Source organism: Myotis yumanensis, unplaced genomic scaffold (genome assembly GCF_028538775.1).
Source record: "Myotis yumanensis isolate MYYU_CA2020_CCGP unplaced genomic scaffold, mMyoYum1.0.hap1 SCAF_2, whole genome shotgun sequence".
In the NCBI taxonomy this organism is placed as follows: domain Eukaryota; kingdom Metazoa; phylum Chordata; class Mammalia; order Chiroptera; family Vespertilionidae; genus Myotis; species Myotis yumanensis.
The window spans coordinates 172,334,235-172,361,599 of NW_027223753.1; the positions used below are offsets into that span (position 1 = coordinate 172,334,235).

At 39.6% G+C, this 27,365-nt stretch overlaps 1 protein-coding gene across 1 annotated transcript; it reads right to left on the bottom strand.

Annotated features, from left to right (window-relative positions):
- Positions 1 to 22,941, bottom strand: LOC139002227 (kininogen-1-like). The gene is made up of 10 exons (XM_070403606.1): positions 22,612 to 22,941; positions 18,807 to 18,917; positions 17,198 to 17,282; positions 12,037 to 12,209; positions 10,789 to 10,896; positions 9,535 to 9,619; positions 8,276 to 8,436; positions 1,982 to 2,089; positions 1,778 to 1,864; positions 1 to 237 (listed from the first exon to the last, which is right to left on the bottom strand). The coding sequence occupies exons 1-10, from the start codon at positions 22,804 to 22,806 to the stop codon at positions 157 to 159; spliced, it is 1,194 nt and encodes a 397-aa protein (XP_070259707.1). The 5' UTR covers positions 22,807 to 22,941; the 3' UTR covers positions 1 to 156.
- Between the last annotated feature and the right edge of the window lie 4,424 nt (positions 22,942 to 27,365).

Genomic DNA, 27,365 nt, shown 5'->3' on the forward strand with positions numbered 1-27,365 from the left:
TGAGAACATTAAGACCAAACTTTATTTCACCCAGAAACAGAATGATAAAATGGCATTCTTCTCTATTGACACTATCCCATCTTCTTGTCCTTCCATTCAGGGTTGCTGACAGGTTGCTGGGGCTATTGTTTCAGGCATGGAGATTCTTCCCACTGGTCAAGAGGCCACACTCTTAGATGTTGGCTCTGACCCTGCCTGCCGAGGTCGGGCCTTGTACACGCAGGGCCTTAGTTGCTTCTGTAAGTATAGTAAAATTCTGTTAATATGGTGTTATCATTCAACAAGAGAAGAGTGAAGCAACCAGTTGACAAGAGGAGACTTTTTCCTGACATCATTGGTTCTTTATTGAAAAGTACAGAAAATGTTTGAAATGGAATAAAAATTCAGAGGCTCAAATGCATCCAATAACTTGAAGTAGCAGTGGCACATGCATCCACAAGCGATTATAGCTGTTTAAAGCCCTGTCCTGTTTCCCTAGGCAGAGCACAGCAACGATTTTGAAATGCCTGCTTCCGTCACATTAGAAGCAATTAAAGACAATCATATTGTCCCTTTTTTTGTAAAAATCAGTGCTTCTCAATGTTGTAGCAAAAAGATGATTTAGTGATAAAGTGTGGCTGGAAAGGCATTTCCTCATAAAATTTCTGAATAAATTTTGCATCACATCTTATGATATTCCCTTGTCAATTACAAAAAAAAAAAATCTTCTATGTCACTACTCCTGCTTTCTATTGTTATCATTAAACTCAGAGCTGCTGAAAACTAAGGTTTGCTCATTCTAGCCTCAGCAGCAAATAAACAAACAGAAAACTCCCATTTCAAAGCCTCGTTGCAAAGAGTAGTTAATGAGTAAATAGAATTTACTGACTTATGAGAAACACTCTGATTCAGAAAGAGAATTATCAGAATATCTTTGTGAAGTGGGAGTAACTATTTGATATGACTAGCCTGTCTGGAAACAGAAAGTCAATTAGCTTACTTCCCCTGCCCTCCCTTTGGCCAGTCTGTCTTTCTTGTTGTCCCTCTTTGACCTCTGGTAGCTTTTATTATTATTTTTGCCCTATTAAGAAGTTCACATTCAGTCTTTTGACTTTCCTTATTTTCACATGTATTCAGGGACCAGATACCACAGTTTATTCAGAATGGCAAGAATCTTTGTATGAATGTTGATGACATCCATTCTAAAGTACATATTTATTATTAGAAAAGCAGATTGCAGTAGCCTACAAGGCACATTTGTTTGTCCATTTTCTGTGCTAGTTAAGAAAACTCATGAGGAAGATTCAGAAAGGATTTAGAATCCTGCACACAGTTTTCTTTTGTCCATAGAAAAGATTATACAAACTAATGCTTCTCACACTTGAATGTGGGTATGAAACCCTGGGAACCATATTGAATTGAAGATTTGGATTCAGTCGATGTGGAGTGGGGTCTGAGATCTGTATTTCTCCCAAGTCCCTTGGATGCAGGCAGAAGCATCTCAGGCACATCTTAAAGCCCCAGAGCTAGTATTGGCTCTGCAAGGCAGGGGCTGCCCTTCATTATGAGAGAGCCTCCTGAAGGATGGGACACTGACAAAGGGTGAGAAGTGATTAAGGGACTGACTGTTGTTTTCCTTTCTAGACATAAAAAAGAGAGGTCAGCACAGAAATGTGAGTTCTCTCCATTCTAAAAAGATAGTCCCCCAATTCATTTAAATAGTAGTTCATTTTCAACCCCCAAATAGGACTTTGCAGAATGAGCAAAATTTACCCAAGCTGACTAATTAGAAACATACCTTTCCTGGTGATTGACATTTGACAGTAGACTCAATTTTATTCTCCCAAGGTACCACATAAACATCAGCAGTGCATCTTACCATTTCCTATGTGTGAAAACAAAAGCCAAAAGAGAGAACAGTGTTATTTATGAAATACTTAAACAAGTATAAAATATCAAGTAGATATCCAGGGAATAAGTATAGAATTGTATGACTACTCACTCCATGTTTATTAATCTCGCAACTTTCGGTCAACTCTTTATTACTTTCCTTGGAACATGTGGTTTCCCTGGCTGTGAACTCAATAAAATATTTCATTCCAGCCACCACCTGGAAAATTAATTAGCACAAAGTAGAACCATCATTAATATTATATAATGAACTAGAGGCCTGGTGCATGAAATTCATCCTGCACCCTCTCTAATCTGGAACCCCTTGGGGGACCAGAGTGATCAGGCTTAAACCAGCAATCGGTCATCTCTCTCACAATCCAGGACTGCTGGATCCCAACTGCTCATCTGCCTGCCTGCCTAATTGCCCCTAACTGCTTCTGCCTGCCAGCCTCATCACCCCCTAACTATTTCCCTGACAACCTGATTGACACTTAACTGCTCCCCTGCTAGCCCGATTGCCCCCAACTGCCCTCCCCTGCTGGCCCATTTGCCCACAACTGCCCTCCCCTGCCAGCCTGGTTACCTTTAACTACCCTCCCCTGCTTAACTGGTTGCCCCTAACTGCCCTCCCCTGCAGACCTGGTTCCCCACAACTGCCCTCTCCTGCTGGCCTGGTTCCCCCAAACTTCCCTCCCCTGTAGGCCTGGTCACCCACAACTACCCTCCCCTGCCAGTCATCTTTTGTTGACCATCTTGTGATGACATGGGGGCAGCCATTTGTGACCACATGGGGGCAGGCACCTTGTGTGTGGGAGTGACAGTCAATTTGCATATCACCTCTTTATTATATAGGATGATATGTTTTTGCTTTAAGGGACCTTAGGGGAGAATATTAAAATTTTAATTATACAATTATCAAATGAGAGGTATACAAATAAAGTACAAATGTTTGACAACTAAACTTTTAGTTTGTATGCTTGTGTAAAATATTTGGCTGTGTTGAGTCTTGTTTCCTTTTATATAAAAGGAAACAAGGCTACAATTTTATCTTACACTTTTCTGAGTTTTATTACTCAACAGCATTCAAGCGCTCAAGTTGTAATAGAATCTAAAAGAGTAGAAAGAAAAACTTAATCATATTCTTTAAGTATGCCTTATTGTCATGCCAAGTCTTGAATTAGAGAAGTTAGTGTCACTACAGAAATTGTGGGTTAAATTTTGTGATTAGGAAAATTCTTTGGATTTTTTAGTTTGCCTCTCTTAATTGCTTTATATTAAGAAACCATTTTAATCTCTATCAATAGTTTTTTAAAATAGATTTTTAGAGGGAGAGGAAGGAAGTGGGAGGGAAACATTGATCAGCTGCCTCCTTAATGCCCCTTACTCCGGATCAAGCCTACGCCTGGGCATGTGCCCTTAATGGGAATTGAATCCACAACCTTTTGGTGCTCAGGGCGTTGTTCAATCAACTTAGCCACAATGGCCAGTACCTTAGCACCAGTTTTAATCTTTATACAATGCTGTGTCCACAATGAGTATTTTGTGGTCCAATTTATTTATTTATTTTTATATAAAAGAGGCACACTTTATTTATTTAAAAACTTAAACTCATGCTTTTTAAAATGCACTGATTTCAATAAAATTGCACATATGGCCTTTTAAAAGTCATTTCAAAATGCCTTTTATCTTACATCTCTAACACTTAAAAAATATACTTGGTAAAAATGTCTTTAAATTATATGTTAAAAAGTTAGTTGATATGGCCCAATCTGTAGTCCAATTTATTCAGCACTTCATTCTAGGATCTAAATGTGTGTGTGTGTGTGTGTGTGTGTGTGTGTGAGTGTGTGAAAGAACACATGAATACATCAGTTGACCTGGAGAGATGACTATTATTTTTAAAAATGAAGTTACAGCCCTGGTTGGTGTGGCTCAGTTTGTTGAGTTTCATCTAATGCACCAAAGGGTACTGATTTTAATTCTCAGTTAGGGCACATGCCCCAGTTTTGGGTTTAATCCCCAGGTAGGGTGGGAGGGTATAAAGGAGACAGCAGATTGATGGTTCTCTTTACTTCTCCCTTTTTTCTTTCTCTAAAATCAATAAAACCGTATTAAAAAATAAAATAAATGAAGTCACAGGGTGATAGTAGAATCTCGTTTGAAAAAGCAAACCACAACAGTTTTCCCTTTCTCTGTGTTTTTTAAAAGCATGGAAAACGTTTGGTGGGATGAAGAGAGCAGGAGAACAGAGTCATAGGAAAAGCTTAGCTCCCCCTATACTTTTTCTGGCATTGTTCTGCTGGGTAAAAACATGGTTACATTTTTAAGAAAAAATTGATACTTAACTTTTAAGACTCCAGGTGTAGGTGTAAATGGGGAGGAAGGTTCTAAGAGGGTTATAGGGTCTATATTTTGGTGATCATAAGTTTTCTTGCTCAGTTTAGATTATATTGTAATTCAAATTTCTGTAACAATAATGTTGATCACAGTAATGTTGCCCGAGAAACTGGACAATATGTGACACAAACCACAACTGATGGCTCAACTCTATTCAGGGTCAAGAAGAAGGAAGTAAATAGATGTAAATCCTCCATTTGAGGGCCTCAGGATGGCATCTATATTGCCGTTATTATCAGGTGTCATTCTTATGAAAAGTCTTCCCTGCTCAAACCTATCCTGCTCAACCTTTGTTTTTAAAGTAGAGATAACCACATAGCAAAATAAATTCCAAATGTATTAACAATTTAAATTAAAGAAATAAGCAAAGATATAAATATGTATCCATCAGGTCTCAGGACAAAGAAGGCCTTTCTTAGGTAAAAACCAGAGGAAGAAAACATAAATGGAGAAAAAAAAGTCTAAATTTGTTCAGACAGGAAGGACAACTGATTCTCAAAAATCATGGCAAGCAAAGTAAAAAAATAAAAGCTGGGATAAACATGGTATAAGATTAATATTCTTATGCATGTAAAGTCCAACAAGAAAAAATGAACTAAAGACTTGAACAAGTATTTCAGAAAATAAGTTTAAATGATCATTAAGCCAGAAACAAATGACTATCTTCATTAATAACCAAAGATTAAAAAAATAAAAATCAACAATGCAACAGCATTTTTAATCTTCCATACGCTGTCAAAGATAAAAAACAGTGGTGATACCTGGTATTGGCCATGTGTGGGAAGCACGCAGCCTAAGTCATTGTTGGTAGGAATAGAACTCAAAGCAAGATGATCAAGGTCCTAGAGCCAGGTGGTCTGAATGTTAATTGGCATAATTGCAAATAGTTTGGCAATTTGGCAATTTGCATCAGAAGTCTTAGACATATACATATGCCTTGACATTTCTAGTATTTTGTTAAAGGAAAAATTCCTGAATGTGCACACAGATCCTTGAAGTTTATTCATCTGAGCAAAGACAGGGAGGAATATGGATAACAGTGGGGACAGCGGGGGCAGAGGCAGGGCAAAATAAACGGCCTGTGACAGAAATCACATCATTCACATGAGCAAACGGAGAATTTAAGACACATTTGGCATCTGAAACCATCTTGAAATGGGCATGCATCCAAATAGAACTGAATATGCAGAGCCAAGGCAAGACCAAATCTGTAAAATAAATCTTTGGCAAAAATTGGTCATTTGGCAAATTGATCACATGGTAAATGGATTTCCAGTAACTCGGCTGCTTCCAGCAGGGCTTCCTTGAATAGTCATGTCAGAACAGCCAAACTGTTCTCTTTAGATGTAAAAACCAGTAAAGATTCATCTTTTGTAAGTAAGTTTGAAATTCTCACCATATTTGAAATTGACTTGGCAAGTGAAGGAATGTCAGTTCCCTTCAATTAACAGCATTACCTGTCGTTCTCCTGGCATCCTCAGCATAAACAAATACACAATGTGCTAGGATGTTGATTCATTAATTAACAGAGAACTGCAAGTACTATGAAGACTATGTAGTCATGTAAACTGAGTGGTTCTCTCCTGACGGCAAACCTCTGACATGCAATATATGGTGGAGTAGATGGTATTCCTGCATCAAGAATAAAGGAGTTTCACAAGAAAGCAGAAATATGAAGTGAGAAGAAAAGCTGACAAACATAAGAATAGCACTGGGGGGCTGTGGGTGTGTAAGAGAGCAACCAAGGGACCTGTATGCATGCCTATATGCATAACCCATGGACACAGACACTAGAGGGTGAGGGCATGTGCTGGGCGGTGGGAATACCTGGGGAGAGGTCAATGGCTAAAAAAGGAGACATATGTAATACTTTAAAAAATAAACATACTTTTTAAAAAAGGATATATGCACCCCTATGTTTATAGCAGCACATGTTATAAAAGCTAAGATTTAGAAACAGCCTAAGTGCCCATCAGCAGATGAGTGGATTAAAAAACTGTGGTACATCTACACAATTGAATACTATGCTGCTGTAAAAAAGAAGGAACTCTTCTGTTTGCAACAGCATGGAAGGACTTAGAGAGCATTATGCTAAGCAAAATAAACCAGTCAGAAAAAGATAAATATTATGTGATCTCACTAATTTGTGGAATATAATAAACAATAATTTATTTTGATGAACAAAAATAAATTCAGAGACATAGAAGCATGGAACAGACCGTCTCACCTCAGAGGGAAGGCAGGGGATGGAAGGGTAAGAGATCAATCAAAGGACCTGTATGCTTGCATATAAGCATAACCAATGGACACAGACCGTAGGGGGATGAGGGAATGTGCTGGGGATTGGAATGGCCAGGGAGAGGTTAATGGGGGGTGGGGGGGGGGGAAGACATATTTAATAACTTAATAAAGAATCTAAATTTTAAAAAAAGAATAGCATGTATTGGTGTATCATGTGAGTACACCACTAACATGGGTCATGTGCCCGTGAAATGAGGGAGAAAGGTTGTGGTGTCAGGGGCAGGAATAAGTGCCTGAGTAGGAGAGAGAGCAAAGTGCCAGTTTTGACTTATTTTAATACCATTTGGTTAGGTTTCCCCTGTAGTAGTGAAACTAATACAGGATTTAGAAGATGACAATAAACAGCCCATTGTGCCATCACCTAAACCACCACTGTGAATAGTTGGAGGCATTTGTTTCCTTTCAGTATTGTTTTCTGCGCCTTTTTATAACACACCTGGCAACAGCATGTATAGTCAATTTCATGGCCTCTTTTTTTCCCCACTGCATATTTTATCACAAGGCATTTCCCACATCAAGAACTCCTCACAAAGATGCTTTAAAATTGCTCCTTGATACTCTATTTTAAGGATATGCCAGACATTATTTGATCATTTCTATATTATTGATCATTTTGACAATTTACTATGTTGTCTTTTATAGTTAAAGCTGCAATGAGTATCATGTCTATAAAGACTCTATTTTAAATTTCTAGAAATTCAATTACTGAGCCAAAAGTATGAATTGTTATAAGTGAAGTCCTTCCTCCCATCAGATTATATTGGTTTGCTGAAACACTTTGCTTCTATTTTGATTACTTTTGTTGGTTCTATTTTGTTCACATTTAGGCAGGCCAGTTTTGAGGCTTACAATAGGAATCTGCCCATGAACAGATTACTCAGATGCTGTTAGAGCTGGAAGAAATTTGGGATCTTCTCACCCAGCCACTCATTTTACAGATGGGGCCACAAGACTGAGTGAGTCTGAATGACAGCCCTGAGTTACCCAGGACATGAGGGCTGAGGCTCTGGTAGAACTTGGTCTTTTGAGCCCAGACTAGGATGTTCCATATCTATTGACAGGGCATGGAAGGAAAGATGAAGCCCTAGATGTGCATTTGTGGGCCAGAAGGACACCTAGGGAGGGGGAAGTGACATGGAGGTGAGACTGTAAAGAGAGTCTGGGTGATGATAGACTGACATGTGGCTAATCCCAAGGCACTAAGTGATGCTCCAACAAGAAATGATGCTAGAAAGGCAGAGAATGAGAGTAGCTTTTCCTTGCCTTACATTTTATTAATTATATAATAGTTTCTAGAATTTATAAAACACTTTAAAGTTTGAGAAGATAATGTATTGACATATATTATATCTCTTTTTGTGTTCCATTTATTTGTGCATTCACTGGTTGCTTCTTGCATGTGCCCTGACCGAGGATCAAACCTGCAACCTTGGCATATGGGACAATGCTCTAACTGAGCTACCCAGCCAATGCTTGACATATATTATCCTATTTGAGTCTCACCCAAGACCTTCAAAGACAGAAAATGGAAGGTTCTAAATGACTTGTTCAAGGTCACATAGCAAGCATGTAGTGAGGTTGAGACTTGACATTCAATTCCTTTTACCAGGTATACTATTTCCCCACCCAAGATCAGTGGCAATATTAGTAAGCAAGTTTCACATAGACTATTAATATCATGATTTTTGTAGCTTAATTTACGGACCTGTGATGTTGCTCTGTGCACAATGTCAATCTTGAAATAGAAAGTTGCATTATTGGCTGCATTAAGCTTTGTAATGGAATGAGTCAGAGCGTCCTTCAGATCAGGGCTATTGACAGGTATCTCTTCGGGGCAGCCAGGGCAACGCATGGTAAAATCCTCCCCTGAAAGAAGAATCAGGTTTTAAGTCAGTGTGTGTACTGAAGGAGCAGTCTAGCCTAGTACCTCTCCTGCACATTGTCCAGCACTCATTTATAGGGGACCCTGTGCGCCTAAAGGCCAGTAGTGAGTGGGTTGATGTTGCCTGGGTGACCTTCACCTTACTGCCTGCCCTCTTTTCCTCTCCTCAGAGTCAAGGGCATTTAGGGAAACCTTCCATCAGAAGGTGTTAGTTAGTACACCTTCAATATCAATGTGCTGCACTGTTCCTAGGTTTTTGCATTTTTGAAAGAAAGTGTAAAAAAGGACTGCTGCCGAAACCAGTTTGGCTCAATGGATAGAGCGTCGGCCTGCGGACTCAAGGGTCCCAGGTTCAATTCTGGTCAAGGGCATGTACCTGGGTTGCGGGCACATCCCCAGTAAATGTGCAGGAGGCAGCTGATCGATGTTTCTCTCTCATTGATGTTTCTAACTCTCTATCTCTCTCCCTTCCTCTCTGTAAAAAATCAATAAAATATATTAAAAAAAAAAAAAAAGGAATGCTTCATTTAACAGAATGATTCTCTAGTGGGAAAGTCTTAAGTCCTCTGATTCTGGTGAGCAGGGAGCTTCAATGATGCTTCTCACTGTGGAATGTATGCAAATATCTCCCAAGTATGAGAAAAGTCAACTCTTGGTATAAGAAACACTGGCTTGACCATAAACTTGCACTATCTCACTTTCCCTCCATTATAACATGCAGAAAAAAAGTATTTATTAGAAGGATTTTATTGTGAGTTATTAAAAAGGAGATACAGCTTCCCCAGTTTATAACACCTTATGTGGTGACATCTTATACACAAGGATGACCAGCTGACATTGCAACTGGAGATCATCTTTGCCCAAAGAACATAAATCTTTCTTTCTGACACCGTATTACCTCTGGCCACTTGCAGAGCAGTCCCAACTGCATCAGCTATAGCACAGCTGTGCAGAAATGGGGTACAGCTGTAAGCGTTGTTGATTATACCATGGGACCTAAAGCACAATTCCTATAAAAACACCTAGCCAGTTATCTGGGATGAACATGTACTTCTAGAGCACAAACATGTATTATCGCATACCTGATAAAATCTGACACTTCTGTGAGAAGGAAGCAATTCTTAGCTGAGGATCCACATATGCAAGATCTGTACATTCACCGGTAACCTAGTTTTTCAGAAGTAAACAAGTTAAAAATATTTTTAAGAACTTTTAAAGTAAACAACTAGTAACATTAAATATAGGATGTTGACTTCACATAGAAAACAAAACAAAACATAATCCCTGTTGCAAAAGAGAGAATAAGAAACAATTAGATATTAGCATTCACAACAATAAATTTATTTACACAAACACATGAAATAAGATGACAAGAATCCCTACTATTGGTCCACAGTCTGACGCTCTATCCACTGAATCAAACCAGCCAGGTCCCCTACATCACTTTCGATATATACATTTACTTTATATATTTAAATTAATATGTATCTATAATTTTATATATTTTTGAACTTACCATATTATAATAACCATTTTACTAAGTCACTAAAAAAATCTGTAAACATACTTTAATGGCTGCATATATTCTACTGTGTGGATATACTGTAAGTTATTTAAACATTCCCTAATGTTGAAAACATTTCCAATGTTATTCTATTAATAATAATGCTGAAATTAATATCTTACTGTCTGGGTTTCTCATGTTCTTTCCACAGAATAGAATTGTAGAAGTAGAACAACAGACTAAAGGGCTTGAAGCAATCCCTTGCTTAAAGTAGTTTTCTGCTAAAATGCAAATATCCCTGGGATGGTCATTGTGCCTTAGGCATCTGCACCTGCACTAACTACTGCCACCTTGTGATCCTCTCTTGTAACATAATGTTGGTTCTGATACAGTTATGGCGGCTCAGGACTATATTTAAAAAAAAAAAGAGAGAGAGAGAGAGAGAGAGAGAGAGGGAGGAGGGGAAAAAATAAGCAAAGGCAAGTTTGAAGTTAAGGAGTGTCCAGGGCTCAGGAGCACCGGGAAGGACCTTAAGCAGGTGGGGAAGAAAGGGAGACAAGAAAGTGTGAAGACATGAACAGACAAATTTGACAGGGCATCCTTTTATCTCAAGCCCCGGTTATATCTGTAAATGCTTATTGCCAGATGTACAGATCTTTGACCAGGTAGGTAAGGCAGCTTGACTAGTGACATGGAGAATGTGCCTGTGAATTCATGCATGTCATCTGAAATCTTAATGGCCAAGTCTTCCTATGTAGCTGAGTATTCCCACACCTGTAAATACAGGACACCAAATGCTAATAACATTATAATTCAATTTTTGCCTACTTACACCATTGGGAAGGGCCTTGCAGTGTCGGGTTAAGAACTTAAAATTCTCCTTGGAACAACTAGTTTGTTGAATTAAGTAAGTAACTTCATAGTTTGATCCAGACACCACCTGAAAGAATGTTCAATTGAATAGTTAAAGGGCAGTTTAAACATTATTCACTGTGTTATGAGGAACTTAGAATACTGCCTGGCATATTGCAAGTTCTCAAAAATATAAACTCATATTACTAGGCAAAAGTCATGACTAAATAAATATTGAGCACTTTATGACTCTCACACTCCTCAACACACACACACACACTCTTACACACACACACACACACACACACACACTCATTCATATCTGAAAAGAAAAAGCAATATGTAAGTGGAATTACTGTATTTTCTTAAGAAAAACCTAGCAACATTTCCTCTGCCAGGCAACTGAAAAATAATGTCCTTTTAATTTTGTGAAATATTAATAATACTTTTCTAGGTGGTTAAAAACACTTTGGAGCTAGAATGGCCTTTACTGATAAGTTCTCAGGTTCCCAGACAGTCAGACAGTAAGTTTTGTGCTGCTTTATCTTGGGCTAGTCTCACCCCGATAGCTGGCTATGAACGTAATTTGGTGGAACATGCATCTTGCATGAAGGGAAGTTGGATGGTCTATTAAAAGCAGGGAATGTTACTGACTAAAGTAAGTCCCTCATAATTAAACACTGAAATACAAGGGACCCAGTCAGCTATCAGTAAAGACTTAGTGAACTTGGTCAATGAAAAGGCCAGATTTACAAGTATTTACTTTCCTTTAATGATGTGAAAATTATAATTTAGAGAGTGCTCAGAAAGCTGTGCCAACTGTTTGGGTACCATTTCATATTTTGGAGCCATGTTTGACTCATGATAACGAAGTGATAATGTAATTTTCTTAAAAACTTAAGGCTAGAATGATCTTTTCATGTCACCATCTCTAAGAAAAACATGTATTTCTGACTAACCATTCATTAAAACCAACCTCAGAGCCAGGAGTCTGATTAGCCACACTTTTGCCCCTTATATATTGCAGTTTCCCAATCACTTTGCCTCAAGAGAAAGCCCTTTACCTCCTATCCCAGTCAGATGAGGACATAGAAGAGCTCCCTCACCACCAGTCATGGAATCAGAGTCTTTCTATTGACCAGTGGTTTATTTTAGGTTATGAAACTCTAAACATAAAGATCCAACAAATGTTAACAATACTGTGAGAAGTGGAAACTAAAGCACAAACCTGTCTCTGTGCCCTTTTTACTTCTTTAAGAGCAAAGAGGTGGGAATGACCAGTGTGGTTGTTAAAATGTTCAATGCCATGTCTCAGAACAGGGTCGAAGTCCGGGGGGACAGTCCTTATGGGATGCACGCAGCCATAGCATTCATACTGGGAGGTCACCACAGGGCCCTCGGCTTGACAAAGAAAGAGTAGGCAAAAGGGCAGCATTAATCAGCAAAACCCACATTCAGATACATTGTCCTAAATAAGTAACATAATTTCGAAGACCCTGGTAAATAAAGTTTCTAGTACATTCTGTTATGTATTAGAAAAAGAGAACACAGGACTGCTTTTTGTCAGGAGAAAAAACCTACCATTGACTTAGGAACATCTTATGTGCATACTATTGTGCATAAGTATTTTAAATTTATTTAAAAATAATTGTAGCCCTGGCCGGTTTGGCTCAGTGGATAAAGTGTCGGCCTGCAGACTGAAGGGTCCCAGGTTCGATTCTGGTCAAGGGCATGTACCTTGGTTTTGGGCACATCCCCAGTAGGAGGTGTGCAGGAGGCAGCTGATTGATGTTTCTCATCTCTGTTTCTGCTGGAAGCCGGTCCATCCTTGCTGTTTGACACAGTCGCTGCAGGAAAGAAACATCTGCACAGCATATGTTTCAATGGACCTGGCATATATAGCATACTGTTCTTAATATGTTTGCTCCCTTTAGCGCCATGTGTTTTAACCAAGGTCACCTCTCTGAGAAAGGTTGTTTCCCCAGGTGGGGATCTTTCCCTGAGGTTAGGGAGGGGATACAACCCCTTAATCAAGTGCCAGGCGGGTAGTTAAGCTACATAATCTTTACTCCCTGGAATGGAGATAAGAAACGCCCTAACCTTTGTAATAGAAATTGACAGGATTAAAATCGGCTGGTATAAATATGGATGTAACAAGACAATAAACATCAGATCCTCATCAGTTCCTAACCAGAACTCCAACCAGAACTTTGGCTGGAGATCCTGGCTATAGGTCCTGACTAGGCTGCTGATCAACTGAAGGCTGTCTTCGTGTCATTCCTTCTTCGCCGACTCCGTCCACAGCTTTGGGGACCCCTGGATCTGCTGGGATTGGACCCCAGCATGTTTCTAACTCTCTGTCCCTCTCCCTTCCTCTCTGTAAAAAATCAATAAAATATATTTTTTAAAAAATAAAAAAATAAAAAAATAATTGCAAATTATAGACATAATACATTAATTTATCCTCTTATAAAAAAGTAAAATGCTACAGATATAATATTATTTTTTTCAGTGTTAAAGCTCCTTGAAGCTTTATTCAAGATATAATATGTTTTGTATCAATTCATTTCAACAAACATGTACATATTTTGCTCCTTCTGTAATGTCAGGTGTTGAGCTAGACTGAATGGTTACGTTAACTTGTTAGTAATGGCCACTGTGGTGTGTTGGGGAGCACAAGAGACTTGGTTGGAAAGTTGTAAGAAGGACATTCTGATAAAAGGGAAGTGTATGGAAGGCCACCTCCCCTGTTTTTCAGAATTCCGACTTAGCGGAGAAATAGGGGAGTGTTGAAGGCGGTGTCCCTAATTATTCATGACCTTTCCAAACAGGTCTGATTATATACAGACTCCAGTTGTTTACTGGAATCCTTATGCTTCAACCCTGGATGACCTTGCCTAGAGGACAATGTAAACACATGTGTCCTCTTAAGATTACTCACCCTTTTGATTGTATCTAAAGATAAAAACGGCAATAAAAGGCTAACAAGGCAGGCATTCCAGGCTGCTCTGTCCGCTAAAGCCAGGAGCCCCTTAGCCCTCTCTCTCACAAACTGTGTCTGAGTAATCTGTTCATTCATCGTTCAGGGGCTAATGGTCAGACTTGGCAGTGGTGAAGGGGTTGGGCAAAGTGGAGTGGGAGAGACAGAACTGCAGGTGGATATTTCAAAATAATTCGGCAAGAGCTTGGGAAGGCAGGAGCCCAGAGTGAGCTCAAGAAAGGCTTTCATGAGAAGAAGAGGCCTGAGCTAAGAGGGGTGTAAAGTGGTCAAGGTCAACTGGGCAACATAAAGTGTGATGCGAAAGGCCATGGCCAGAGTGGCTTCCGGGTTCAAAGGCTTGGAGAAAGAGCTGATGTGCAAATTGACACAGAAGACAGGAAATATTAATTTGGAATTATGGGGGGAAGCCAGGGAAAACTCAACAGTAGTAGTCAAGTTCCACTGAGTCTCTTTTCTGGCTGCTGTTATTTCCTAGAATACACAATTGCCTTTCAGGAATGCAAACAGACATATCAATGGTAATGTTTAGTAAACAGTAAGCTTGTCAGGTTTGGGGGGGGGGGGGGCGGGGAGGGAGTTTGCTTTATGCCATTGAGTCAGCAGTAGATAGAAAATGTAAATATTCACCCTGTGAATATCAAAAGAATCCAGGTCAGCTTTCTGACTGACTTCTCGAATTTATATTGATTACTGTTGATCTTGGTTTCCAGTAGTGTGAGCCTAAGAAAAAGGAACAAAGGGAGGAATGGCTCTCAAGAAAGCAGGATGAGTCAGGGGCAGCGTGTGGGATGCCCTGTGTACTTTTTACTGGGGCTTAAAGCAGGAGGCAGGGACTGGCGATTGAGGTCAGGACAATTAATAGGGAGTCCTCTGCTGTGGAACCCAGGCCACTCTCTGGAGGCCAGGGGCTATGAACTATATTCCAAGGGTCATGGGCTCCTTGGTGAACCTGATGAGAACTATGGCGCCCTCTCCAGGAAAATGCTGGTACTCACAACGTTCTCCATGTAATTTCAGGGTGTGCATAGACCCACTGAAGTGAATTAAGAGTGGTCGACAGTAATGATGGGGTGCCACTGACTGGATTTTAATAAAATAATATAAAATATTAAAACAGGAGTGAGCTTGTATTAAGTTACCAAGTAATGTTTATAACAGATAGTCTTAACCCGCTGGTCAGTAGAGGCACATGCTATAAAGAGGAAACCATGAAGGCATCCTGGGCCCCTTTGCCTTGGGCTCTCACTGTCCAAGTGTGTAGGAGCCAAACAGAATCAGGAGGCCAACAGTGTTCTACAACAGTGTCCCTCAACACAACTCCCCCTGCAGCTGTTTCTTTGCCTCACTCCATAAGCATGTGTGTCAGAAAAAAGATTTACTGGGTGAATATTCATAGCTTTCCTCACTGCTCTCCCCTTGCAGAAGGTATGTTGCATCAGGGCAGTGGACAAAGTTAAGAAACTGGAGGGGACTTACATGGGAAAGGAGAGAGAATTACTGAAGGGAGAACAAAAGATTGATGAACACAGAAGGGGGAGAGGGAAGGCAGTAGAGACCAGAGACTGGTTTGCTGACCTCAAGGGCAGCTCTGACTGGGGTAAGAGGAGAGATGGCACAGTCTTTTGAGGGTAAAAGATGCAAATTCAGTTTTTCCAGGCAACGGAATGATTTTTCATCCTGCTCCAACATTTCTAGGCAGATTTTTAAAAAACTTAAAAAAGATTTTAAATTTTGAATTCTGAAACATATTTGGCCAAACAGGTTTCAGATAAGTGTTGTAAATGTTTCCCCCCACGTCCCGTGTGGTTCAGGGTTCAGGATTTGGAAGAGGAGCTGTACACAAATGAAAGAGAAGAGACAAGATATAATTTGGAAATATTGGGGGGCCAGGCGGGTAAGTCCAACTCAAGGGGAAGGACTTCCACTGGTGCTCAGGCTTCGCCAACCTTTTGCTGGTTTGGGATACACCCATAGCCCTTAGGCAGGCAAGTTCCAGTAACACACAGACTATCTTATCAATAAGGATTTACATGACTATCTGGTGGGGAAGTTGCTTCAGCTACCATTGTCTGGGCTAACAGTGGGTGCACAGCTCTGACCTTTGCTAGGGCTTCAAGGGTCACCAGCCTTCTGGGTTCTCTGTCCATACCTCTCAGTTAGTGAAGACAATAGGTGGTTTCCCACAGATAAGGGATTGTGGACCTAGTAGTAATTGTGGTTCTCCAAAGAGTGGCAAAGAGCTTTTTTTCTCATAGTATATAAGTGCTGTGTTCTGTATCATGTGAAAATTTGCTTATGAGCTAAAGTTTTTAAACTAAATAATAAAAGCTACTAAAAACTTTTTTAAATTGTGATTTCTGTTTTGGACTGTTTTTCTTTGAATTCCACTTGTTGCAAGAGCTGACACTCAAGAAATATAGTTTTTGTGGGTTCTTTATGGATGACTATAGAACAATTGCTCCTCCACTGATGTTCACAAGTGTGGCTGAAGATGCTGTTCTGGAGCCTCCTATATTAAAACCCTATCTTCCAAAAGGCCAGTTCTGGGTTGGCTTTTGTGACTGACAATCCCTAGATGTGCCCATTCTTCTGCACCCAGCCACTCTGCCACCAGAGGGAAGGAGCTAATAGTGGTTATATCTCTGCATAAGTTGCTTCATTCTTACAAGGTCTACTCTACCAACTCTGCTAATTGCTAGCTATGGGATACTGGGCAAGATACTTAACTGTGGTGGGCCTGGGTTTCCTCATTTATAAAAGGAGAATATTAACACTGCCTCATAGAATTGTTGTGAGGATGAAAGAAATCAACATGTGTAAAACAATTAGCACTGTGGCTAGCAATAAGTGCTCAATAAATGTCAGCTATGATTACTTTTATTGTGATGATCATCAACACATTTTTATGCTTGTAACTTCAAGCCTGATGTCTAGTTTCAGTCTCTAATAATCCTCTGCAGTGAGAATTACTGTGATCCCCTTTTAAGGGAAAGGGAAACCAAAAAGGTGAAGAGTTTTTGAAAGATTGCAAGCCAGATCTGACCTCAAAGCCTGTGCTTTTCTGGCTCTACTATACCCCCACAATTGAAGCATGTGGCGTGTTTTCTAGTCTTCCCCAGGGCCTTTGTACATACCTAATTCAGTTCTGCTGTCCAGGGAGGGTCCAAGGGGATGATTGGCAGGAGCCTGGTCCCACCTCAGGACTCTGCCACCACAGACCTTCCCCCTCCCACCCAAACTCCCCCCCCTTCCCCCGCCAAAGGCTGCAAATGGCATTGCACAGCCACCCACTGCCCTCTGGGAAGGGGCTTTGTCCAGGTTATGCTCCTGGCCCCACATGAAATGGTTCTTTTCCCCCAAGGACAGTGCCACCCTATATATCAGCTACCTGAAGTAATGTGGCAGGTCTGGGTAGCTACGGAGAATTCCACATTTGGTATCTTTTCTATGGTCGCCATGCATTCTCCTGTGGCCTAGAAAGAAAGAAAGAAAGAAAGAAAGAAAGAAAGAAAGAAAGAAAGAAAGAAAGAAAAAAAGAAACCATTTATCTTAATCTTTCAGATGGAGAAGTGCACCTAGTGCTGTTGCTAAGTATGGCTTTTCTCTTCTTTAAAAAAAGATTTTTTTCTAACAGAGTTTTGAGACACAAGAATGAATGTTTTTTTAGTCTAATCATTATTATTTACAAGCTATTGATATTCATGAGGTTTCCGGAGGAGAGGCAGTATAGATAGTGAGGTTTTAAAACAATGTTATTTTTGGAGCACTGGAGATATTTCTTTTTCACCAAGGTGAACACAGTGCCCTAAAACTAGCCTGTCAAACTCTCCTCTTAACAGTTCAACTTCAGAGTTCAACTGCACAGAGGATGTGGTGTTTTTGATACCATTGTAATAACCAGGTATTAACTGAAAATGAACCAAGGGAAGGCCAAATAGACACATGCCCAGTAAAGTCTGGGTGAGGTTGGGAACGTACTTGTCTGGGAACATAGTCGGTGTGGCCACTGCAAGCACGGGAAGATTTCAGATATTAAACTCCTAAACAAAGGCGTTCTCTCTCCTGCCTCTCTTGCACACTGGGGCTCCTGGCTCTCTTGTTGCAGGGGACACACTCCCCTGCATGCACTCCCATGGCCTACATCATATGCCCCCCCCCCCCCCCCCCCAATGGACTAATGGCTGGGATCTAGCCTGATGCTGTGCCAGACCCAGCTCCACCATGGAATGGAAACTTGGGATATTGGTTTGGCTGCACCTCTTTTAGGACTGGTTTAAGGGAAATGGGACTTTAGACATGCAGATATGGAATTCCACACAAATAAAGATCTCTCATCTTCCCTGTGTGAGTATTAGAAAATTCTTTTTCTCAAGATATCGTGAGAACTGAACCCCCAATGTCCAGTGGGCAAAGGGATCCCCCACTTCCCACCAGTGGACACCCCATTTCCACCAATAACATTTTGACACATTAAATAGGTGAGTCCATGGACTGTGGAAAGAGTGGCTTCCTTCCTGGCAGACACTGGCTGTTAGCTCCCCAGGTAAGTCCGAACAACCAGCTGTGGTGTGGCATACAGATGGTAGGCATTTGGTTAATATTCCTTGTTGTTAAAACAAGGTCTTTTCATATATACCTCTTTTTCTTCCAATTTAGGTCAATTTTATCTCCCTTTTACAAGGGAGCCCCTGGGTTAAAAGTGGTCAGCTAATTAGAGGCAGAGTAGAATTCCAACTCAGGTCTGCACAAATAGAGCACCCGATTGGTCACAGGAGTCTCCTCTTCATGGGAGGGCTTTCTCCAATCTCATGGCTGGCCTCTCATGCCCTTTCTGTCTGTGCAAGAACATAGACATCAACCATTTGACTTTTGTACACATTTGAGCATATGTGCACCCCTCACAAACAGGCTCCACAGTACTCATCACCCCCAGCACTAATAGAATTACTTCGCAGTCTCGATTGAGAAAACTGGAGGCTCCGGACCATCACACTTACAGCTTGCTCAGCTTCTTTATTGTCACAGTCCTGCCAGGTTTTGCCACTTTGAACAGGACAGTCGCCCTCCTTGATTTCGTACTTGACAGAATAAAATATGTCCTGGTCTCCCTGGAAAAAAAGCAATCAAACATACATAGGGCTCATTCATCTGACAACAGCAGACCATTGGAGAGGGATCTGGTGCACTTATGTATATTTGATATTGATTTAATTCAACAAGAGCAAAACATTTACTAAGAATACTGAAAGTTATAAATACTTGGAAGAATGTACATAATATATTTATAAACATGTATTTTCAAGTAACAAAGTAGTATAAATAATATTAGCCTATTTTTGTAGAAACCAAATTACATGCACATATATGATTTTAAAAGCCTGAAAAGTTATGCAACAAAGCTGTTAACATATCATCTCAGTGGTGGATTTATGGTTATCATTACTCTCTTCTTTAAACAAACATTCCTAAATTGTCTGAGTATTTTTTGAAAAAACACACATATATATTTTACTTTTACAATTAGAAAACAAACCAACAAACAAGAGTACTTTCTTTTGTCATTTTTTCAAAAAAATGTTAACAGGTATCTCTGGATGATGGGATTAGATATGGGTAATAACTAATTTAATTTTAGTACTTTTATTTGGTTTGTTTTGTTTTCTTTTTTTTTTTCTAACATACAATAAGATAATAAATAAAACTTTTAAAGCTCAGAGGTTCTGAGTTAGATGAGCTTTTAGATGCCAAATCCTGGCATGTTTGAGCAGCAAGAGACCTGAGAGGTGCTGTTGCCCAGCCCCTCACTTTGCAGGTGAGAGAAAGGAGCCCCAAGTAGAGAGGGCAGAGCTTAGGCAGCTGCCCACCTTGGAAAGGCAAAGCCAACCCAGACCCTGGTTCTCCTGAGTCCAGGGACAGTGCACTCTCAGAGCCTGCACTAGTCAGAGTATTTGCATCTGGGAGATGATGGAGTCAAACACGATAGTTCCGAGGTTCGTTTAGGGTCTCAGATTTTGATAAAGCAGCAGGTGACAGTGATTCTGTGGACATTTTAGAAAAAAACAAAACAAAACCCAACAACAAAGCATTTGCCACAGATGTCAGACAATGACAACAACAGCAATAAACCATTGCCGAAGGCGCCAGGACTCGCATGACTAAACTAGTTTGTAAAACAGAGTGGCTCAATGTTACTTTCAGAAATAAATAAATAAACAAACAAACAAACAAACAAAGAAACAAAGAAATAAATAAAATAAATAAAAAGCCCACTGGGCTGCTTTCTTTAATCTTATCATATCAAATGGATGGATTTTTTTCTTCCACCGAAGTAAACTATCATATAGACATAGTGAAGTCCATTTGAACAAACTATTGAAAGCTTATATTTTTTTAACTTTGATATTTTTCCATTTAAAAATAATTTGTTTTCTTTTGCATGACACAACACTTTTAGTTTCAAAGCAGGGTACATCAAAAACAAAAATATCCTCCCTGTGTCCCATCTTAATTTTCACCAATGCAAGAAATCCTTCTGGTATATCAGCACATCATTAAACAGGTATCAAACCACTGAACCTACAAATTAATAGATATTATGTTATGGCAGAATAACCAAGAATTTCGCCCAAAGAAAGATGTTAATTTTCTAAATATAAAAGGAGATCATATGTGAACAGACACAAGAACAGTGATGACAGCTCAACAATGCTGGGTGCAGGACGTTTACACGTGCACTTTTGTTTGAAAGTCCCACAGGTTTATTAACTAAGGCTAGACAGCAAGTCATATGATCCTATTTGATGCCTTTTCTACAGTGTCCAAGATCATTATACGGATACAGCCAAAGACTGGGCCCCAACTTTCAGGAAAATGACCACAAAGAAGAAAATCAGGGTAGCGATTTAGTCCCCCTAGTTATTTTTTTGAACTGAAACAACAAGAGGTGGAAAACATAGACTGCAAGAAATTAAAGGAGTTGGAAAAATTTGGTGCAGAGAGTCATGGTATATGAGTAAGGTCATTGGGTTTTGGATGTCAAGGACATTGCAAAAAAGAGCATCCATGGGACCACATATTTATAATGTCCTGTGGTATCACTCCCTCAGTGACGTTATGATATCTATATGCGATAATAAACAGATCAGTTATGCAACAAGGCAGTGTGTCAAATATGCATTAGTCCTGTGGAATGAACCACCACAGAGATAGATGATACCATACACATTCTTTAAGTGCTCTTGTGTTGTATCTGATTTGCTTGTTTTCAAAGCCACCCAAACTCTTCCCAGGGATGTCCTTGGAGAGAAGAGTGGTCTGCTGAGCCAGCTTTGCTTAATATTTCCTTCGTCAAAGATGATGATTGACTTTAAAGAGAATTAAAGCTAAAGTTTGTTTGATTTTGATTTTGTCCCTTTCAGTTGCATCATTCTGAATGTTTTTATATAAACAACAACAACAAAATTCCAACTAAACCCTCATCCTACCCCCTCACCCCCTCAACCTAATACAGTAGTTTTGATGCATTCAGTTGTATTTATTGGAATCACACATTCTGTCAGGATTTATCTTCAACCTGAGTGTATACATCAGTGATAAAGAATATTCAAAACCAACTAGAATATTGCTGTTACTCTTGATGCATTCAGCCATTGGGCCTTCATGGTAAATATTTTATCTAATATAGTAGTACTATTTTAACTTCTTTTCTGACTCCTGTTGACATACCCCACTGTTCCTCATTTACCCTAGTTTTATCGAGGTATAATTTATTGAGGTATATTTATCACAGTATAAATAAATGACGTATTTAAGATATACAAAAAGATGACTTGCTATATGTATACATTGTGAAATGATTGCCACAAATAAGCTAATTAACACATTGTCACATCACATAATTACCTGTTTTGTGTGTGTAGTGAGAACTCTTATAATATAGCCTTTAAGCAAATTTCAACTGTACAATACAGTATTTTTAATTCTATTCACCATGTTGTACATTAGACCCCCAAGACCTACTCATCTTATTTTTTAAAATATATTTTTATTGATTTCAAAGAGGAAGGGAAAAGAAGAGAGAGATAGAAACATCAATGATGAGAGAGAATCACTGATTGGCTGCCTCCTGCACACCCCACACTGGGGTTCACGCCTGCAATCCAGATATGTGCCCTGACTGGGAATTGAACCACCACCTCCTGGTTCATAGGTTGACACTCATCCATTGAACTAAGCTGCCAAGCTCTTCTTATAACTGAGTGTTTGTACCCTTAACAAACAACTCCCCATTTCTCCCATCCCACAGTCCCTGGCAACCATCATGCTACTTTCTACTTCTGTTAAGTTTGACTTATTTAGATTCCATTTATGTGTGAGATTATACAGTATGTGTTAGACATACCCCCTTAAACACCTCCTTCTCTTTGAGGTCTTTATATTTCAGTTTAAGGATGGTCACCCAGTTAATCCTCTTGCTGTGGCCTGACAGTTTCTGGATTTTCCCACTCTACATAGTCCCTTTCAAATGACTGCATCTATCTTTCTTTAATTTCAGCCGAGGATACCTGTCCTCTGATCACCCAGGAGGTCAACCTTGGAGGCTTGAGGACTAATCATACCCTGCCCAAGTCCCAGTCCAGAGAATGGGGTTGATTTTTTCTAAGAGCTGTAATCCTCTACCTTTAATTATCAGGGATTTTTTTGTGGTGTGTGTGTGTGTGTGTGTGTGTGTGTGTGTGTGTCCTGGGTTCAAGTGATATCACAAATCCCAAATGACCTCAAGGTTAAACACAACTCACTCACCGTCTTGTTGCCTTCAGTTATGCGGTACAATACAAACTGGTTGCCACTTTTGCTTCCATCATTGTGTTTCTTCAGAGCTGCATCTACAGCCTTAAATACATCCTCATCATTGCAGTCAACTTCTTGCGGTTGATCCTCTTGGGCGAAACTTGTTAGCAGACTGGAACAAAGGAAAAGGATGGCAAGTAACTTCATGATTTATCAGTCTCCCTCTGGGAGTTTCACCAAGAATTGGAAACTAACTTGGAGGCTGATGTTAACCCTCTTCAGCCTCTTATCTCTTCTGTCTCTCCTCTCTCTGCCTTAGCACTTTAGGGTTCTGCTTGGCACCCTGCTGCCCTCCACTATGTGCCCTCTTATAAAGGACAAACAGCTCTGATGGATTATCCAAGCAGATCTCAGGCTGGAACATTACAACACTGGGTTGTTGACCTGCTTGTTTTTATTTTGGAGACATGTGTGAGCACATTTCCAGGTAATTGCACAAGTTTGTATAGCAAATCAAAGTACAATCTAATAAAGGAGGAGAAAACAACACACCACCTGCTATTCCCTTTCCCAAATGACTTTCCCAAAGCTATTTATGAAGGTCACTACATGTGACAACAATGCAACCATGAGCAGATCCCTTTCAATAAAATTTCTTTGCACTCCTGGAGAGCACATGCACAGGGACATAGTTTGTGCAGGGAGTCTTACACCAGGACATTGGCATGACTGAAAACTAAAAATAGGCATCCTTTCTGTTCTCTGGCCAAGCTTGCCTCTCTCCATTCAACTGGGTCTGTTGTAGAAAGGAAAATGTTCCCAGGGTGGAGGAGACAGGGGAGAAACTTAAAGAGAGATGGTTTGAGTGAAGCCTGCTTACCCTGTCCTTCCTTCTTGTTTCTGGTTTGGTGGACTTTATAGGGTTCTTTCATTCACCAAGCCTAATTGAGCTTTCAAATAAAATTAGGATATTCAGGGAGAGGTGGTCTAAAGGTAGGTTAAGGATATTTACCTTCTATAATTGAAACTCTGTTGCCTTCACTGGCGCTACCAGCTCTGAGGCCTCGCCGCTGGCTGAAAAGAGGTATCTGGGGTTTGTTTAGCTTCTATAATTGAAACTTTGTTGCTTTTGGAGCTGTTGCTCTTGGAGCTTAGAGCAGGCCGCGGTAGGCGGGGAACCTTGGCTTCCTCCATCACTGGAGCAAGCAAACAAACCTCCTGCTTGCTTCAGCTGTGTGGCTGCTGGCTGCCATCTTTGTTGGCAGTTAATTTACATATCTTGCTGATTAGCCAATGGGAAGCATAGCGGAGGTACAGTTAATTGCCCTTTTTGTCTTTTATTAGATAGGATATTTTGGGTATCATTGTGTGGTTTCATGAAATGACATCTAGCTGTACTATAGGGAGAAAGGCAAAATGGGCTGCCACCATCACCATGTTTTACAAAAGGAAAATGGGGCCCAAAGAGGTTTAATGACTTTCTTAGGATTTTATAATTAATAAATTTTAGGACTGGGATTAGAACCCAGATGGGCCTTCTCAAGGTCACATTCTTTTCTATTTATTATACTGCTGGAATCCATTGCCACATTCCAGTTTTATTAATAAATTAGTGGCCCAGTGCACAAATTCATGCACATTGAAAGGGATTTAATTAGAAGAAATATTTTAATATCACTATTTGCCCTTTCTTTATAATATAAGTGTCAGAGATTAAAGAAAATTAGAAAAATGTATATGAAAGTAATATGTAAATTTATTAACAAACAATAACAATATGATATAACAACAACAAAAACATGATATAAAAACAACATTGATACAGGTGATTCCATGTGGGATAGGGCTCCCACTCGGAATCTGGGTTCTGGGTGCAGCTATCTGGCTCCCTCCTCACTGCTGTCAGAGTCTGGGCCAGTTCCCACAGGGAAACAGCATCAAGTCTCTGCCCCCCTGCACATGCCTTTCTGTGCATGCAGCCCCTCCCACCCACACATGCCTGTCATGCATGCACCCTTCTGGTGATCGGTCATTACAGTGTGAGAGCATCACGACCATAGGCTTTTATATATTGGACTAGTGGCCCGGTGCACGAAATTCGTGCACATTGAAAAGGAATTAATTAGAGGAAATATTTTAATATTGCTATTTGCCCTTTCTCTATAATAAAAGTGTGAGAGATAAAAGGAAATGAATACAATGTGTATGAAAATAATACATAATTTTATTAATAAATAAACAGTAATAAAATGATATAACAACAAACTCATGATGTAAAAACAACACTGATGCAAATAATGACTGATAAAGTGATTAAACTTATTCTAATATCTCCCTGTATACCACATTAAGAGTAAAAACACTTTCAGAGTGCTTGACTAATTTCCCTTGGGATAAAGTATTTACAATTTTAACTTTAACATCACACGCTCTTCGAACTTGAGAGAAAGCGACATATAATTGACCATGTGTGAAAACGGGTTCAGGTAGGAATATTCCTACTCTGTCTAGAGTTTGTCCTTGTGATTTACTAATAGTCATCACAAATGCTGGCATCATGGGAAACTGTCGTCGAATTAATTTAAATGGGAGACCAGTGTCAGATGGGGACAAATCAATTCTTGGAATCAGAACAACCTCACCCTCTGCAGATCCTGTTAATACTTCAGCTTTGATAATGTTAGGCAGTAATCTTTTGATAATAAATCTGGTACCATTACAAAGACCCCATTTACTATTGAGATTTCTCAATAGCATGATGATTGCACCCACTTTCAATTTTAATTTATGACACGGCATTCCCGAAGGAGTAATACTATTAAGAAATTCGATGGGAAAATTTTCCTTTTCAGCATCATCTGTTGAGTCAATGGAATCATCACTCAAATATGTGTGAAACTCTCCATCAAGTATATCCAAAATTTCTTCATTTAATTTTTGAACATGCTCATTTTTTGGACAATGAATTGCACATTTAGATATTTTTTTAATATTATCACTTGGAGTGCAGGAAACGAGTTAAGTCGGCTCGCGTGAATTGCGCGTACTTCGCGGGAGCCGTCTTAACTCGGTTCATATAGATTTGCGGTGGAGTGCGGGAAACGTGTAAACTCGGGCCGATTGTAACTGCGTATTACCAAATATTTGTTTGTTTGCCGTTCACAAAGATACCTACCTGCGTATGCGAACCGTTTCATACCCATTGGGGTAATAGGTATCATAAAAATCCCTTGTAAGTAGAGAACACTTTATGGCGCTGGTCGAGTACAATACCGTTAGGGTACCAATGTATTGTTTTCTCATTTTATAACCGATATCCCTGGATATCTCACCATGCAAAGAGAATAGTTATTGAGAAATACTTCTTGTGTCCGGACGTCTTTAGTTTTGAGTTTTGTGAATATTATTACGTGTTTAAACTAACTCTGATTTTGCGCGGGAAACCTAAATAATTGCCCGCGCCATCTTATATTTTGGCGGGAAATTCACCCGACACCGTAGTGTTATCTATAGATATACTATTTCCAAAGGTGGCTTTAATAATAGATCCGTTACAAAACATTTCATGGGGGATTTCAGTAATATCTGTTCCTAAATGAAAACTGCTATCAAGTTTGTCATCCCCAAGTTTTACTAACCATTCACTATAAGCAGAATCCTCTGCTCTCATATTTGTTGTAAGAGACAACTTTCTGAAACATCCCCAAGTACTTTAAACTCGTTTGTACTATGGCCGATCGCATAGCATGTGGTACAATACTGAGACATTGTCAAAAATCCCCTCCGAGAAGGAGAACTTTCCCACCAAATGCAACATCCAAATTCATAATTTCTCTTAGTAATCTATCTATGGCATTTATAGCATGACTGAAGGCCACGGTGCATTCATCAATAATAAGAAGTTGGGCCTTTTTAATGATTTTAGCAACTTCGCTCTTTATATCGAGTCTAGAAATTGAAGTTTCATTTAATGGAATCAGTAATTTATATTGGGAATGAAAGATTCTTCCACCAAGAAGTAAATTTGCAGCAATTCCTGTAGATGCTGTGGATAAAACAGTACCACCACGATCTCTAATATAATGTGTTAAAACTTTATCCAGATATGTTTTTCCACTACCACCTGGAACATCCAAGAAAAAGTATTTGGGGTTTACAGTTTGATCTTCGATGGCTGAAGTTATAGTCTGAAAGGCTGCCAACTGTTCATCATTCAGAGAATTTATCAAAACCTCTGCCCTTTGTTGCTCGTACAATTGATCACATGTATTTGCATTAGTCAATAAAGGATAGTCCGGAAGTTTGAAATGTGAACATTTCATTCCATGCAATGTGAATACCTCTTGAACTTCATTAAAGGCATGCGTTTCAGAGTTTACACAGGCACCTTCTCTTCGGTGTGATTTCCAACAGAAATCTTCAATAAAATGAGATTTATTCTCTTCCCATAATTTGTCTGCAGCAGAAGGGTATTCAAACACACATATATATGCAAAAAGTTGCCGTAGTTGTTTGGGCATATTAAGGATGATTGCATCGTCAATCGTATCTTTCCAGATAGTGTCATCAAGTAATAATCCCTGGTGTTTAGCAGCTTCATGAAATGTATCATAAGTTACACCTCCTACAGTTCGCAGATCCTCAAAACTTACCGTACCTTTTACATGCAGAAGCAAAAGTCTAAGGTAATATCGTTCTGGTTCTCTAAAGCTCACAGTGAACAGTCTACCTAATACTTTATTCCCACCCTTTCGGCGTTTTGTCCA